The sequence below is a fragment of the Spermophilus citellus genome (assembly GCF_964194105.1).
Source record: "Spermophilus citellus genome assembly, chromosome: 1".
Lineage (NCBI taxonomy): Eukaryota > Metazoa > Chordata > Mammalia > Rodentia > Sciuridae > Spermophilus > Spermophilus citellus.
The window spans coordinates 10484507-10502686 of NC_138182.1; the positions used below are offsets into that span (position 1 = coordinate 10484507).

At 38.3% G+C, this 18180-nt stretch overlaps 1 protein-coding gene across 1 annotated transcript in view; it reads left to right on the forward strand.

The window, feature by feature from the left end:
• NALCN (sodium leak channel, non-selective) overlaps nt 1-18180 on the forward strand; it is a 288158-nt gene that overhangs the window by 37304 nt on the left and 232674 nt on the right. Inside the window, exon 6 of the mRNA XM_081302231.1 lies at nt 2601-2755. Within this exon, the coding sequence (XP_081158357.1) occupies nt 2601-2755 (155 nt within the window). The remainder of the gene's footprint in view (nt 1-2600; nt 2756-18180) is intronic.

An 18180-nucleotide genomic window follows, 5' to 3' on the forward strand; every position in this document is an offset into this window, starting at 1 on the left:
CATTAGCCCATTTAATCACTAAATGCTCCTACAGAGTAGGAGCTGTCATCATCCCTGTTTTAGCAATGAGGCCACTAACATGGCAGGCACCTGAGCTGGAATTTCAATCTAGGTAGTCCACAAATTTCAGACTATCCGTAACCAACCAAATACCCACTGTGTGTCTGTATAAGCAAAAATCATTACACTTCAACCAAAGTCCTATGAGGTAGGTATCTTCCCACCATCTTACAGGTAGATGAAGAAGCTGAGGGACATACAGATTAAGTCACACATGTAGTAAGGGGCTGGGCCAGAATTCATGCCCAGGCAGACTGGCACTAGAGTCCAACAATCTATGTAGATAGAATGTTATCTAGAATATTGGTCCTGTTCATTTAAAAATACTGAAAATTTTAACAAATTAATTTTGATAGTGTAGTCCATTTTCCCTCTCTGAACCTCACCTTGCCTTCCTCAATATCACATGCCAACAAAATATCTTCTCTGTTTCTTGGATCATCCATGACTGTTGTGCTTTTGCATGCCTGATTAATGCTACAATCTATTATAATTATTAAGTATTCATAATAACATTTATTTGGTTACTTTAAACATGATAGTTTTTATACATGCACATTACTTAGCTTATTTTATATAACCCTCTCGTAACTTTGCCTATATTTTTTATTAGAGCATTATATGTATATATAATATCTGGATTCCTTTTGACATAATTATACAAACAAGGAATTTTACTTCAATCCCCATTCCTACTTCTCTCCTCCACTCCTCCCTCCCCCTTTTCTCTCTTCTCTACTCTGCTGGTCTTCCTCTCACACCTTTATTCACTTATTTTTTATTAGTAATATCTACATATATACAAAGGAGATATTTCCTTTGGTACCTTTACATATGTGTACAACACGGGTTCTTTTAGAGTCACTTCATATTTCTTTCCCCTTCCTTCCCTCTCATTCCCTTGCTTCTGCTCTACTGATCTTCCCTGTATCTTAAGTTTGCTTTCAGTTATGGTACTTTCCTGTTTTACAGATGAGGAAACTGAGTTTAGGACTTAGGAACTATTCAAGTCACACAGTCAATAAATACAGAGCTGGAGTTGAACCCAGCAAGCCTCAGCCAGTGCTCGGGAGTGAGGTTGCCATTTTGCTCTAGTGTTATTGGTGCCAAAGCTGAAACAGCCTCAGATTAGAAGAAGGCAAAGAGGGGTCATTTGGCCTACATGAAGAATGGGAACTGAGGAGCATAAATGAGGTGCCTGCCTAAAATCTTATCTTTCTGACCCGCCCAAGTGATAATGTCTATAGTTGGAATCTTACCTTTGGTTTTGCATGTGGGGTCTAAAGGGTCAGCTTAAAGAGTAATTAGAAGTAGCAATGATTAAATCACTTATTCCCTGGAAGTGTAGACAAATTAGTGGGTTTGCAGCTAAAAGAAGGCAAAACTCTGAAGGAACATGAATGTGGTCTTTGAACTGAGGGTAAGGCTTGTAGAGCTTTGTGTATGTCTGAGCCCTGGGTAAGGTATCATCAGGCATGATGAGTGTGTGTGTGTGTGTGTGTGTGTGTGTATAAAGCCATATGTATTTATGTATCAAATATCTATGGGATTGCACAGCTTGTTATGAGACTCTAGAGGGTGTGTTCAATATGGAGAAGGGAGTAGCTACTTGAATGTGGAAAGGTATTAAAGAAAAGAACATGTCACCCAGCAAGTCAGCCTCAATTTGTTCATAAGCTGAAGGAACTTAGGAAATTCCTAGAAACATTGATGTCACAGGGTTAGAAGCTTGTGAAATTGTCTAGTCCAGCTTTACACTCTGCATAGTCCATGTGGATGGTCTCAGCAGCAATGGGGCCTGTTTATAAGTTCACTAGGAGATTCCACAGTCTCCATTTGTGGGGTGAGCTTGCTTGCTAGCAAGAAAGTCATTGCCTATCTAATTCTTCTACATCAGCTTAATCCTCAGTCTGTCCATAAAGACAGAGAAGGGTTTTTGTCACCTCCACCTAAATGACCATCATTCCCAAAGCCATCACCAAATCACCTCCTGATCTCTGTCTTTCCAAGGCAAGACCTTCAGTTCCTTCAATTTTTCTTTTTGTAGACTGGTTTTCTTTCTAAACTGAACATCTGTGAACACAGCAGATGGCTAAGTGTCATTTATAAAATCCAGGATTTGTGCCATACAGTAAATGACCGTGATCACCTAATACTGATCAGAAGCGGAGAAGTAACATTTGTGCCAACAGCAGGACAAGGATTTTGTGAATAACAAGAAATCTCCAGACAAGTTAGCAGCCCATACATATCTCTTCTATGCAAATCTATGGGAAAAAATTGTTTCTTTGCTTATCTGGATTTTATTCTATAATGGCAAAAGCAGTTACAGCAATATTCCTCTAAGGAACTATTATCAGAATTAATCAAGTATCATTTGAGGATGTTTGATATGGCATTAAGTTCCAAATATCATTCATGAATCATAAATCTTAAATCTGTGCCCCTATACAGCAGTTTTTCATGAAGATGATTATGTCATTCCTTTTTAATCAACAGAAATTGTCAAAATTTCTAACACTTTGGTGTGTCGTTCACAGGAATGTAACCTGGAATAGCTTAGCTATCCCAGATACACACTGCTCACCAGAGCTAGAAGAAGGCTACCAGTGCCCACCTGGATTTAAATGCATGGACCTCGAAGATCTGGGACTTAGCAGGCAAGAGCTGGGCTACAGTGGCTTTAACGAGATAGGTCTGTTTTACTGATAAAACACATTTTCAGTTTCTATTTTGTAATGTTTATGAAATGGAAAGTAATTTTATCACTGATATTTCATGTTATAGCGGGCTATAGTATAAAATAAATGCAAATGCAAATTTTAATCTATGCCCATATCATAAGATAGTCTACAACTGACAAAGTGTTTGTATATTCAACAGTGTCTGTGTAGAGTTAAAAATCTTTCACTTTAGGCTGTTTTGATTATTAATCATAGCACTTAAAAATATGTGTTCATTGAATAAGGTTCAGAGTTGTTAACTCAAAGATAACAAGACTTGATTTCTGTTCTCCTGTAACTCCACCCTAGTTAGCACGGTAAGTCTTAAAAACCTGTGATATTAGGCATTTATGAGTGTGGAGAGCCAAAAAATTCTCTGGAATAGAAAACAGCTAATGAAATACCTAATGAAGATGCATCAGCTTTATATGGGGAAGGCTTCTACATGATTGTGATGTTCCAGATGTATACATTTCTTCTTGTCTTGTTTGATTAATTCCTGAAATGTGCCCTTACATGCATAGTGAAAGAAATCAGCTCCTGCCATGTTACTGTATTTATTTCACTTCCATTAAACTTGCATGGATTGCATTATTAAAGCAAAAACCATGAAATTCTAAACAAGTTATGTTATACTTTGAGAATTGTTGCTGAAATCACTTTTCACAAACTTATTTTTCTTTAAAATGTCAAGGCCCTAGGTGCATTTAAGAGAGTTCTAGATACTTTAACTCATGTCCTAAGAGACAAATCTTTATATAGCAGAATAGAGGTTATGCTCTTTTGGAAGCCAGACTGATTTCTTGACTTTTGATGTGGTTCACACCTCAGTGGGCAACTGAACCATGGGAGGTTCTGTAGCCAGGAGTGAGCATCAGCCCCTGTCAACCCTGGGAGGCTTCCTGCAAACCCAGTCATAAGACCTTCTGACATCAGAACCAATGGCTGCTGGACAGACTCCTGCCCTGGCCTCCAGTCCATCAGAGTGCCAGAATGTTGCAAGAGAGTCTGAGCAAAGAAGCAGAATTTTATTGATTGAGGTTACTTTCCCGATTTATGTACTGAACTACAAAGTTGCAGCTTTCATAATAGAATATAGTATTGAACATGGGCTGAAAAATTCAAATAGGTTGTGTGGAACAGGAGATGAGACCCATAGATGGGGTAGCTGCTTGGAACCAGCCCAGCAACCCTACCCTGGGCAGGACTAGAACGCAGGTCTGCAGCTCATTCTTTCAGAGGTTCATTGGGTGCACCTCCATCTTTTATGAGGACTGGCCAACATTCAAGGGCTCAACTGTTCTTGTTAAAAAAAAAAATCCCCCTTTGCAAAAAATCCCCCTTTCATCCTTTAAATTCATATTGCTAAAGCAAATCATACCCTGACCATTTTAAATGCAGCCATAGTGCCTAAACTTGAAATCCTAAATTACATTCAAGTTGATTCATCTTCCTTCACTGTGGCTTACATTCCATTAATAAAGGATACATTTAGCCTCCCTTTGAGAGAGGAAGTCTTCTCATAAAAAGAGTTGGCTTGAGAGGACCATTTCCAGCAGGGAATTGCCCTGGGGGCCACCAGCTCCCACTAAAGCAGTTATCCTACTGTAGTGGGACTGTGGATTTGCACATTTATCTCTCAAAGATTTAAGCTCTTTGAAAACAGGAAGTTGCATCTTTTCATCTTCATGTCTCCAAGGCCTCATGCAATCCCTGGCTCATAGGGAGCCCTCTGTAAATATTTACTCATGGTCTGAACAAAGTGTGTCTTTTGAATTCATCATAACCAGTCCTGTCTTAGAAAGTGGAGCCACAATAGAAAATGAAGTTGTTTTCTGGTTGTTCTTTTTCCCAAATTCTGTCTGTTTTTCTTGGTAATGCTCACTGGTCCTCATGACCTTCTTTTCTATGTAAGCTTCATGGAGTCTGTTTGCTTGTTTTTCTCAGAAGATGATTAAATTCATCATCATTGCATGACATTGTATGATAATGAAATGTGACTTTGTACCATAATGAAAAAATGTGTAAGTGGTCAATACAGTTTAGATTAAAATGGATACCTTCTTCCTGAGATTATATATCTCAGCAGATACTTAAACTGCTGCAGTTTCAAGAAATTATTTTTAAAATTCTTTTAGAAAGAAAAGACTATGTATCCCCCAAAATTAGGACAAGAAATTATTTTATTGACATATGTGACCGTGCTTTATGGGTGCAGTTGAATTTCAAATAGTTATTCTCTAACATCTGGGTGGATGTATGCTACTCACTGCAGCATACTCCATGTTGATATAAGCAGGAGACTTCTTTGACGCCTTTGTGGTAGAGTTTGCCTGACTTAACTCAAAGGAATAGCTCTGGAGATTGGTCATGGATCTGCCACACGCGAAATCAGTGACAGTGAAAGGAATTGCCTTAATTTCCCCATCTGTCAAATGGGGCGTGTGACAGACCTGCTTGTAGGGTTGCTCTGAGAAGTCGCTGGGAAGCCACACTCAGAAAGGTGCAGATACATGGTGTGCCAGTGACTGAGGGAGCTGGCGAAACAGGGGTGGATGACTGTGTTACCTGAGGAGAACACGTCAGAAGACACGCAGAAGCCTCAGATGAGCACACCAGTGTCCGATGGTGAAGTTCCCTGTGGTTTGCAGTCCTGGCTTCTCAGGTTCAGGATCTTCCAGAGGGGGAAAAGCAGAGGAGTTTGAAGCTTGCTCCTATCTCTGTTGACGGCCTCCACATCTCACTCAATTCTAGTGGATGACCAGCATTCTGGAAGGTAGATTCTTGGCGCTGTGTTCTGCAGGTGGGGACACTGAGCACTGAGGTGAGCACAGGCAGGCGCTCTGGGCAGAGGCAGGGCCATAGCACCTCTCTTGATTTGCAGGTTCCCGCATTGGTGGCCATCTCCACCACACCTTATTCCAGTTCACATCAGTGTTAATGAAGAAATTCAAAGACAATTTGAGAGGCAGTCTCACTCTTGCTTTGGTCGCATTACTTACCTTTGGGGAGTTTCTGGTGGACATGACCACTGTCCAGGTGATGGGCATTAGATCTGTCTTACCTGGGAACAAGCTCACAGCAAACACTGTGCTTTGCTTGTCATGATCTTTCTGAAGAAAGTGAGATATTTGGTACAACAGTTGAATGCAAGTGGTGTGAATTTTCTACAAATTGTATAGTAAGATAAAAAACAAAACACATTCAGTTTGGATTAAACAACCTGCTGAATGTTATTTGATGATAAAACTCATCCTGAAGAGCCACTCAAAAAGTAAATAAGCATCAGACATTTTTTTGACTAGTGTTTTGAATCATAAGATTGAAAGAGTCCAGTTTTAAAACACCCAGAGTAAATTAAACCCAACCAAAACAAATTATATTAGAGGAAGCTCATAAACAAGCAAACTATAAGTCAGGACCCTGGGAAATAGCTAATAGAAATGACAATTAAATAATATATGCTTTTTATAACATGTGTGCTCTATAGAGTTGACCAATTCCCTATTATTTAAATATAATAATCAAAGATAAAGCCAGGAAATGATAAGCGCTGTGTTGTGACAGTGACTAATTGTCTAATGGACAGTCTTCATTTTTGCAATTACTATCATTACTTATGACAACCACCACTATTATGTATGGATTGCTTGTTACGTAACCGGCAGCTGGCAAAAGGCTTTCCCTCCATTGTGTTTTGAATCCTCAAACCCTTAAGGTATGGTCATCCCAACTGATAGGCAAGGAGAATGAAAGAAGAAAGGATTAATTTGCCCAGTCTCTTGCCAGACACATCAGGAGCCAAGGTTGCTGCCCTCATGTTGTGGAGAGTCAGGCTCCTGGGCTGCAAACTTCACAAGATCTCTGAAGTCAGCCATGAAGAGCCTGCTCCATTCCAGTGACTTGTCGCAAAGGCTGGTCCATAACCTCATTATGATGAGGAACCAGATACCTGGGTCCTCTGCACAAGGATCCATCAGACATCTTTGCCTTTGACTCTTGTCCTGAAGTTTAGAGCCAGAGAACATTGTGAGCAAGAGGGAAGTTGAAGAACAACCAGTCCTGCCAGATGCTCACTGCAGTCCAAGGTGTTCTGGAGCTGATGTCTGGCTCCTGATCTGGTCCTCTGCATTTTATGTGACCCAGAGTTGTTACATGGAGTGGCCTCATGCAAAATGGCATCGTGTTTATGGATGACCTGTGTACATCCTCCCAGATACATAATCGTGTGTACACTACTTATAACCCCTAATGTCAGCACTCTGCACAGAGTGGTTACACTGTGTTGTTTAGGGAATGTTAAATAAAAAGTCTGTGTACGCTTGGTACAGGTGAAATTAAAAAAAAAAAAATTTGACATGCAGTTGGTCAAATCCACGGCTGTGGAAGCACGGATGTGGAGGGCCCACTGTGGTGTACATGTCAGTTGGATGTAAGGATCTAGACATGAAGGGTGCCTGGGAGGCAAGGCAGTTTTACTAAGCAAGGGACAGAAACAGTGGCGGCAAAAATGAGTAGGCACTGCTGTGACGCAGAACCAGGTGGTCAAGATATAGGGTGAGACATGGAAGAGTCTTTAGGAAATGAGGAAACATAGCTAATTTGTTCAGGTTTATACTTATCTGAATTAAATTCAAAATTCCATTAGGAGACATATGGATGGACTATATGTGATTTGTAGCCACATGTGTGAATTTCTCCTGAGTGTTTGAATTTACTTTCTCCTTCCCTTTAAGGTGTTAATATTTAATTTTGCTTTCTAAATTACCACAAATTAAACAATAGTTTTTCAAAATAAATTTGGAAGTTTGCATTCATTAATTTCTGTTTTAGATATGTGACATACAGACTATTTACCTTATTAGTGCTCCTTAATTAAAAAAAAATTGCAAAGTTTTTCTTATATGTGTTCTTATTAAAATATTAAGTGGGAAAACTACACCTTGTCATCTTCACAGGAGTTAAAATGTGAGTTTTTCGTGCTTATACAAATTTAAGGTGATGGACTTGGAATCTTTGTAAAACTTTTCTGGAACCGAAAAATTAATTGGGTCTTTCACAAAAATGCAGAAAATCAAAGAGTCACTGATTCTTTCAGATTCTAGATAGTCCCAAGCTACTTCTGAAGAAGACTGCTATGGATATTGACATTTGGGACTGGTATTTTTTTTTTCCAAGGGGAAATGCTGTATATTTTAGCTGTTATTTACTTTATGGGATTTTCCTCCTTTGACTTTGGGTAGTATTGACCATAAGATATGGAATCAGCTCCCTGTGTGGATTGTAAATCAGTCTTATTCAATATCGATGAGAAATGCCAGAGATTACTTTGATCACTGGTGACTTCTATGCTGGCCAGCTCTGCCCCTGTCTTGATAAAATAATATTGACAATGAATCCCCCCACAGATCTAATGTTTCAGTTTTTGACATAAGGAATGCTATATTTAAAAATCCCTCCCTATATATTTTTATTGACATTGTACTATTTTTAAAATTATCTCTTTTTACACTTGATATTAAACATGGACATAAAATATCATGAAAGAATATCCTTTGTATTCCAATCATAATAGGATGTAAATTGAACTTTGATATTGCCACTAAAAATTGATTCATCGGATTTAAATGTTGTTAAACTACATTTCATACTGTTGTATGTGGTAACAACAGAAAACTTTACAAAGTAATACAAAATAGATAGTTATTATGTATCTATAACTATGATTTATTACAGAATGTACATTTTTATTGCCATTGCATAAAAAGTCACAGTCAAGAATCATTTGTAAAATATGTAATTGAGATTTACGATGCTTTCTGAAAAAGCACCCAAGGGTTGTTTTCCCGGTATTAATCTTTATGTTTAGCATTGCCCCTCGGCTTCATCTCAATGTTTATGAAAAACACAGGGAAGAGAGAACAGGGCAATAGAATTCAACCCAGAGTTTTCATGCTTTTGTCTGAGAATTCTATACTTGCTCTCTGAAGGAATTCCTTCAAGACAAATCTGACATAGCAGGAAATTTCACCAGAGGAATAGTTGTGAAAACAGTCAAATACAGGGGTTTTACGCCTGTGTCTGGGATAAGTCACAGGCAGACTGTGTACAGACGCTGACTTTGGGTTTTATGAGATTCTCAAACAGTTGCACAAACTGACTTAAACTGACGTTAGATGTGCAGATATTATTCAGCATGTTAGAAAGCAAGAGGGATTGTAGGTAGAAATGGCAAATGTGACTAAGGAAAGAGCCAGTGTCTGGTGTGGAGGCGCTGGTCAGAAGTTCCTGTTGAATGCATTAGAAAAGACAGGTGCTGGTGTTTCATCGGACAAGAAAAGAGGATGTCAGCAGGGATTTCTGAGGGGAAAAGGTGATGGTTGTTGTTTGTTTCTGTTTTTGCTTTTTTATACTCTACATGGGAGTAAATATTTGTTCGCAGAAATCACTAGATAGTGGTTTCTAAGAATCTAGCATTTTGTAGTTATTTTTAAATATTTGTAGATTATAAAAGAAATACTGAAAGTAATGAGATTTAATGAAGGGGAGTAAAATTCTGCCATATGTAATCCCTCCCCTCTCTCCTCCCTTCCCTTCCTTCTCATTTCCTCTTCTTAAGTGTCATGGTTAAAATAAATACTTTTAATTCTTCCTACTGAGAGACAGTCAAAAGACTTTCGGTTTTTATATAATAAATAATGCTGTGCTAAACACACACATATACGTCCTGAGCACATGTATGAATATTCTTTAGAACAGATTCCTGGAAACAATTTCTGGGTCACAAGATACACACTTTTTTAGTAGAACAGATAACTACCAGTTTACCTTTCAAAAATATTAGAAGGATTCATAATCTTGCCCTTGTTGTATGAGAGTGAACTTTTTAAAACAAAAGGTATTCATTTTTGCTGTGCATAAATATTAAAGGAAAAGACAGCTTTGTCCATGTGTATCCTGCCCTCTACTGAAGTCCAGCAGTGCATGCTCTTCTTGAATGTCCACCCCCTTGGTCCTGGGATGTCTCTCTCCTGCTTCTCCCAGCCACATGTGACCCACTCTCCAGGCCCACTCCCCCAGCTTTCCAAATACACCAAATACTTCCCAAATACTTGTGTCCCTTCTATGAACTATGACAGGCTTGTGGCTGAAAGTTCACACTTCAACCCACTGTGTCCTACAGTGGGTCCACATGACTACATGTGTGTATGCGTGTGTGTGTAGGTGTGTGTGTGGGGAGTGGACAGGTGCACATTCATGTTTTACTCTGTCTTCTTAGCTCATAGTTCCAGGTCCCTAAGTGGGAGCAAAGCTTCAGGTCCATCTTTTGAGATCTTTTTTCTCATTGAGCTCAACACATACTTGAGGACCAGCCACTCATGATCAAGAGATATGTTATCTTTTAAAAACACCATTCTGTAGAATTTTCATGATTGAAAATTTAAAGAAAGTTCAAATCCAAGTCTAACCTTTAAGTTCACTCTTAATGAAATGGTTTCTATGATAAATCGAATAATCATATGATAAATTGAATAATCATATGAATCAATTGTGAATCATCTTATAAGGACTCCAGTCAAAGAAAAATTCTCTGCTGGTGACGGCAGAGAGTGGGACATAATTTCCCAGACAGTTGATGAATATAAGTCAGTTTCACCATCTAACGACTTGGCATTAGGAGGAATATTTCATTTAGGAAGTCCCTCACCTAGCTCTTATGGCCAGCTTAAGAAAGGTCAGAGAAGGGCAGGTCCTGGCTCTCCTCCTGGAAGTCCTACTTAGAGTTAACTGCTGAGCAGGGTCAGAACCTATTCTCTGGAGGGAAGGTTCTCCAGCCTTTGAAAAAATGCTTCCAGCCTGAGCCACAAGGGGCTGTGACAAAGGAGGTGGCATCTACCTGAGCAGACACTGGGCTGCAGAAACAAGGAGGTGCCCTTCTTTCTCCTTTATTCTTCTCTGCACTTCATCTCCCATACTTGAGAGCAAAAATATACAAAACATTCCAAACCATACCAAGGCTACCCAAATAAGCCTGCTACACAAAATTAAATCTAAAATAAACAGCCCCAAGTAAATCATAAATGGCTAATATATATTAGGTGCTGCCATTAAAACAAAAGCAACCACCACCACATTTGCTACTATAGAGATTATTATTGATCACAATTACTTTTAGATAATGAGTAGAAAAATGAGATCTATTCACATTTTTGTGAGAAAGTAAGGATTTTTAGAAACTATGAGAGGTATTCTTATAGTAAGTTTAAAATTGAGGTGTTTTCATATTTATTATATATGTTTTCTGTCTAGGTAATAAAAGATAATGGAAATAAATACAAGTAAATGGGGATGTTAAAGTAAAGAAGGTGAGATAATTGCAGAAGAAATCGATCTTTAACTCGTGGTCAGTCTGCAGATGCAAGGATACATGTATTCGTGTGAATATGTGTCCACGTGTCCCTTTAAACAGTGTTTGAAGAGTAGTGTGTTAATGTGGACCTGGAATGCTTCAGTGTGCTACAAGTTCTGTTTTTCTGACATGTTTTATTTCTCACATTTATGAAACCTGCCTAACCTCTGAGACAAATGCTTTCATTAGTTCCAGCAGTGGAAAACACTCTTTTGAGAATGACATTTTTACTTTAGCTTTCGGTGAGTAGCGTCTATAAAGATGGATCAAGCGTACTGTCCTCCTTTTGTTCCTGGTCAAATCCCCATGCTTCCTAAGCCTGGGGATTGTTTTTTGGGATTGGCTTATTTCACTTAGCATGATAGTCTCCAGTTCCATCCATTTACAGGCAAATGCCATCATTCCATTTCTTCTTATGGCTGAGTAATATTCCATTGTGCATATATACCACATTTTCTTTATCCATCATCTGCTGAAGGGCACCTAGGTTGGTTGCATAGCTTAGCTATTATGAATTGAGCTGCTAAAAACATTGATGTGGCTGAGTCACTATGATATGCAAATTTTTTAAGTCCTTTGTGTATATATCAAGGAGTGGGATAACTAGATCAAATGGTGGTTCCATTCCAGGTTTTCTGAGGAATTTTCATACTGCATTCCAGAGTGGTTGCATCAATTTGCAGCCCCACCAGCAATGATGAGTGTACCTTTTTCCCCACATCACTGCCAACATTTATTGTTACTTGTATTCTTGATAATTGCCATTCTGAATGGAGTAAGTGGTATATTCTCAGTGTGGTTTTAATTTGCATTTCTCTAATTGCTAGAGATATTGAATATTTTTTCATATATTTGTTGACTAATCATATTTCTTCTTCTGTGAAGTGTCTGTTCAGTTCCTTTGCCCATTTATTAAGTGGGTTATTTGGGAGGTTTTTTTGTGTTAAATTTTCTGAGTTCTTTATATATATCTGGGAGATTAAAACTCTATCTGAGGTGCAGGTGGCAAATATTTTCTCCCATTCTGTAGGTTCTCTGTTCATGTTCCTAATTGTTTCCTTTGTTGTGAAGAAGTTTTTGAGTTTAACATCATCCCATTTATTGATTCTTGATATTACTTCTTGTGCTTTAAGGGTCTTGTTAAGGAATTCAGTTACTGAGCTGACATGATGGAGAGTTGGTCTACTTTTTCTTCTAGTAGGTGCAGGGTCTCTGGCCTAATGCCTAATATCCGTTTTGAGTTGAGTTTTGCCATGTACCCTGTCATTGGGAATAAAAAGTTGAAGAGTATTTAACTGTTTCCAGCACCATATTGAGATGCAGCCAGCAAGGCCATTTCTGATCGGGGATATGTCCTCGCAGGGCATCTGAAGAGGCCATGCTGCAGGCAGCAAACACGACAGTGGTTGAGATACTGCTTATGATCTGTTTTTATAAATGAAGTTTGTTCCAACCTCCTGCCCTGGTGTTTACACAAGGTGTGTGACTGCCTTCCTCCAACAATGGCAGAGTACCATAGCTCCCCCAGAAACCCCAAGGTTCACAAAGTCTAAAATATTCGCCATGTGGCCTTTTAAGAAAAGGTAGCAAACCCCTAAACTACAGTAAAAGAAGGAAGTACTTCTAGGTCCATACTTTCTTTTATTTATTTTCTGCAGTGCTGGGGATCAATCCCAGGGCCTCCTGCATGCAATGTTTTAAGGCAAGACTGTAAGTTGCGAATAAGTTCATTCATTAACTACTCATTCATTTGTAAATATTTACAGAGAACCTATTTTATATAAGGCACTAGCTCTATGAGGAACAAGTGAAATGCTAATACAGAGCCAGAAATGACAACATTGTATTTTCATCCAATTAAAAATTTAGTCTTACTCAGAAGTCAGTTTCCTTTTAAGGAATAACATGTTTCAAGCTTTGGAACTCTGTGTATTTACTTATTTATTTGACAAGCTTAAAATGTGCCAGATTTCAAGAAATAAAATATTCATATTTACAAAAGCTTGTAGACGAAAACAAAAAGTAAAATAAAATCTAAACTATGATTTTAAAAGCAGATAATTTAGGTATCATAAGAGCATGATTATACTCTTGAGCAAGTTTCTGATGCTACACTGATTTCTCCTCTGTATGGTATTGAAAGGAGTGTCTTGTGCTAATTGTTGCTCATGGTGAGCTAACTCAGGAAGCTCTGGAAAATGAGGTCAGCAGCAACAGAAATTGAGTCAAAATAATGGATGACACTCCTTACATATTCTTCCCATCTTGTGTCCCTGCCATTCCACATTTTAACCTAAGGGAGACACCTGGAGAGGCTAATTAGCTTGCAGCTGTCTGTGGTTTGTCTGCAAAGGCTAAGAAGAAAATCAGCCCTAAGAAAGCAGGACCACTGGCTAGAGGAGACAAAGAACAGGAGCAGCTGGTGGGAATGAGCCCCAGAGCCCCACAGGGGGTGGAGAGGGCCCTGGGCTGCTGAAATGGAACCTAGGGGGGAAGTCCTGGTGGCAGACAGTACAGGATCAAGGGGCAGCAGTTGGCTATTGTGTGTATGGGGCAAAATTCAAGAAGACTTATGAATTAATTGTGAGTACAGTGGCTATTCACTATTGTATGATAGGAAGAGAAATGCACATTTATTCAGTGATTGCAATGTGCAAAGCCCAAGAGAGGAACTTTCACCTAGGGGGACAAACTTAATACACAAGGCAGCTTGCAGTGTGTAGCTCCTCCAGTCCAGAGTGGCAGAGCAAATGAAAGTTCCCTTGGCCAACCTTATCTAGTTCATTAAATCAACCAATTCGCTAATTTAACCGGTGTTCTGTACTCTTATATGTGGACGATGCATGCTTTTTGGTGGGACGGTATTCCAGATTGATGAATGCAGTGGAGATTTAAGCTACTTTAAAGATGTGGACAGACAGGTGAGGTTTTAATGTGGCCAAAGAAAGAACTGGCCTGTCCAGAAAGTTAGTCCTTGAAGAATAAGGATAGCAAACATAATGACAGTTGTCAAAAAATAATAGAAAAGTTTTCAGGGAACAAAATATATTTTAAATGTATGTATTAATAATCTGATAAAAAATTTAAATTCTGGCATTACCAATATTAGGGTTTTTTTTTTAAAAAGAGAAGTCCACTAAAGTATTACTCATTGATATTATTATTTTTACTCTTATCAGAGTTGAAATCTTATTGCACAACAGTATGAGTTCTGTATTTTATCATTTACTCATCTGCCAACCAGTTGAGATGTGTTGTGAATATGCAAATTATTCAAACTGATGACAACCACAAGTTACAGAAGCATGCAGCCTGTGAGCCACGTTATTCGTAATAGTAACTTTTAATTTAATCAGTAGTGGGGATTAAGCCCAGAGGTACTTTACCAAAATTCCACCCTTTTAATTTTTGATTTTGAGCAGGGTCTCTGTATGGTTTGTAGGTGAGGGGTCCCCAAAAGTTCATATGTGAAACAATGCAAGAAGGTTCACAGGAGAAATGATTGGGTTGCCGAGAGCCTTAATACAATCAGTGAATCGGTCACCTGATAGGATTATTCGAGCGTGGATGAAGTGGTAGGGAGTGGCTGGAGGAGGTGGGAATTGGGGCCTAGCTTTGGGGTATATATTTGTTCTGGCAGGGGGAGCTCTCTTTCTGTTTCCTGATCATCATGTGGGCCCCTTCCCCTCTCCACACTCTTCTACCATGATGTTCAGTCTCACCCTGAGCCCCGAGGAATAGAGCCAGCTCTCTAAGACCTCGAATCTATGAGCCCTTAAATAAACTTTTCTTCCCTAAAATTGTACTGGCAGATCTTTTAGTCACAGTGGTGAAAAAGCTGACTGAAACAGTTTCACTAAATTGCTTAGGGCCTTGCTAAATTGACAAGGCTGGCTTCAAACTTGGTTTCCTCCCGCCTCAGCCTCTTAAGCCACTAGGATTACAGGCATGCACCACCACACCTGGTGATAGTAACATTTTGACCTCTGGTTGCACAATAAAATAGAATTATTTTGATAATGTACATTTCCCAAAAGTTAATATTGTCTGAAATTATTTCACTTCCCTTGGTTTACTGGGATGGAATGTTTAATCTTTTCAGTGCAGATATGTGCCTATGTACCACAGAGGAGATTCGGCAACTCCTTTACCAATCTACAATGAAAAGGAAGAGCAAGCTGATAGAAATGAGGGAAATGCAGTAGCTTACCAACTCTAGCCTTTAGCTGGCCCCCAACATCAGCATCCCAGGACAGAGACTGCATGGAGACTCCATTGCATTGCATGATACGCCCATGTCTGTCCCTACTGAACTCATGGAAGTTAGGAGATATTTTTCTTTCCCTGCCAGATTCCATTATAAAACCTCAGTTTTTATGGTTTAGGAATTCTAACCAACAATGAGTTCACAGTGTTGAATCCTCAGGTAGAAGATAAGAGTTACAGTCAAGGCTTTAAGTTCTGCACTTTGAATTGAGCTATTTCTTTAAAAATATAATTAACTGATTTTAAAACAATTTTAATTCACTGAGGAAATGCAATCTTAAAAATAAACTTTGAAGAAGATGGAATAAAAGGGATGGCCTATGGAAATAGAATCCAAGAACATATTGTACTTTTGCTGAATTAGCAAAGTTGTATTATGCTGTTCACATGGAGGATTGAGTACAGATTGGCTAGTAAAGGCAACAGATTATGTCATTAAATTTGTAATTTGTTTGGCAAATCTTGATACAGAGAGAAATTTATTCTAGTTAAGACAAATGACTAAGGACTGTAATTACGAGTTATTTGAGCCTTGTCATCTGTCAAAATTGTGGCAAGTTCATTATTTATAAGTTACTTCCTACTACTCCAAACTAATTGTATGTTCCCTTTTTGATATAGTGATATAATTAATAGTAAACTCTTTTATTCATGAAATAAAATCAAAGAATCATTGCATAATAAGAAACTGTTAATAAAGATAACTAGTCCTGATTATTATTTGGAATATGTTTTTAGAATTTTTAAAGGCTTTTTCAACAAAATAATCTAAATTATCTTTAGCAGTTTTGTAGCAGTTTAAATAAATGGTCTTTGCATAAATCATGAATGATAGAAGTTAGGAATGAAATTAAATATATGAGATCATTAATCCCAACCTTCAGCTAAGACATATTAGTCTTCAAATAAAAGGCACATCAAACATTAGGATGATTTGTTTGACATTCTGTTTAAGAATCCATATTAAAGAACTTAAGATATTTTTTGAATTACTGTTCTTTGAGAATTGACTTTAAGAACCTTTATTCTGAAGCTGGAGTTGGTACTACCTACCCTAGCATTTATATAGTACATATTAAAATGTTCATTGTGCACTACCAAATGATTTTCACAGCATCATTCACACGTTGGTATCATTTACTTTGCTTTTGTTTCTCAAATGTGTACGTGTGCATTGTTAATTGATTTGCACACTGAGAACTAAAGTCATGGATTTATATTCCCATTTATGTGAATTCCCCATGTTCACATGAATTATGTACTGGCACAGGCATACACGACATACTCTGTGAAGCTAGATCAAGTTGATGAATACAAAGGTAATGGCATTTAGATGTTGAATTAAATGGAAAATTTTGATCAACATGTAGTTTTCCCTGATAATTTTTACCTAAAATGAATATTGTATTTTTATTATGCCTTTGACTTATAAAAATAAAAAGAGCTATGGATGTGGCTCAGTGATTAAGCACCCTTGTGTTCAATCCCTGGTACCCCATTCCACCCCCCAAAAACCTCAGTTACTTAAGAAATAAATTTCATTTTCTTCTTTAACACTCAAACCAGTAGTCTTTTTTCATGACTACCTCTGGTTTTGGTCCTCTCTCCAGGGTCTCCAAGATAGCATTTTTATGTTCAATCCTTTTTTTTATATTCAATCCTTTCAGACTTTCAAACTCATATGGGTATATATGTGTATATACACAGAATATGTGGGGTGTTGTTCACATCATTCATATGAATAAATATGCATCTCCTCCATGTAGTTTGACTATGACCAATACACATTTTATTTAGTTATTCTACAGCTAATGGACATCTTTTTCTTGTGAGTGATTGCTGACACTGGAGTATTCAATAGTCTTGCTTGAGTCTCCTGGGCAATGCGTGGACAGGGCTCTATAGTAGACACCTGGAAGTGCTATGTGCACATATTTTAAATTTTTATCAGATACTTGGAAATTTCTGACACAGACTCCTAGTATTGCCTCTCTTTTTACCTTTCAGCATGTCAGTATTTGATGTGATCAAATTTTTAAGTTTTAGCCAGTCAAAGGGGGCACGAAAGGTATTTCTATATCTTTTTAGTGACTAATGAGATTATGATCAAGTTAAGTACTTTTCCTGTTTAATAGCCAATCTTTTGTTGTTTTAACCTGTGAGTTGCTGGTTCACCTGCTCAGCCAGTTCTCTTCCCATGTGGTGTGTCTTATCAAGTATGTTCCACATACTTGAATTGTGTGTGCCATTGGTGGAAGTTTTGGTATTTTGACTTACCTAACCAAAGATAAAATGCTAGAAGCCTAGAACTTAAGAATTAAGTGTAGGATTCTAAGTAGAGCTGTGTTCTAATTAAGGATTTGGCTCATGGGGAAAAAAGGAAAGAAGAGAGTATGGGGTTTCAGAGATGAAGGATGGTGCAGAATCAAGACTGACTCGGTCACATCATCGTCACTATCAGATGGTGCTCCACTCACATCATGATGGAGAAATCAACAGTGTTGCTGTGTGGAGAGGCAAATCTCTTTGTCCTCTCTCCTAACTCTGGGAAAGTATCAAGTATCAACCCTGGGAGAAAAGATGTGTGTCAAGGGATTGGGTTAAGAGGGTGTTAGAATCAAAAGGAGAAGTGGCTGTCCTAAGAAGCAGACTTGTAGCTGCCTCCATTCCAAGACCAGGAAACAAAACTCATAATGGGAAAGTTCATCATGGGCATCTGTC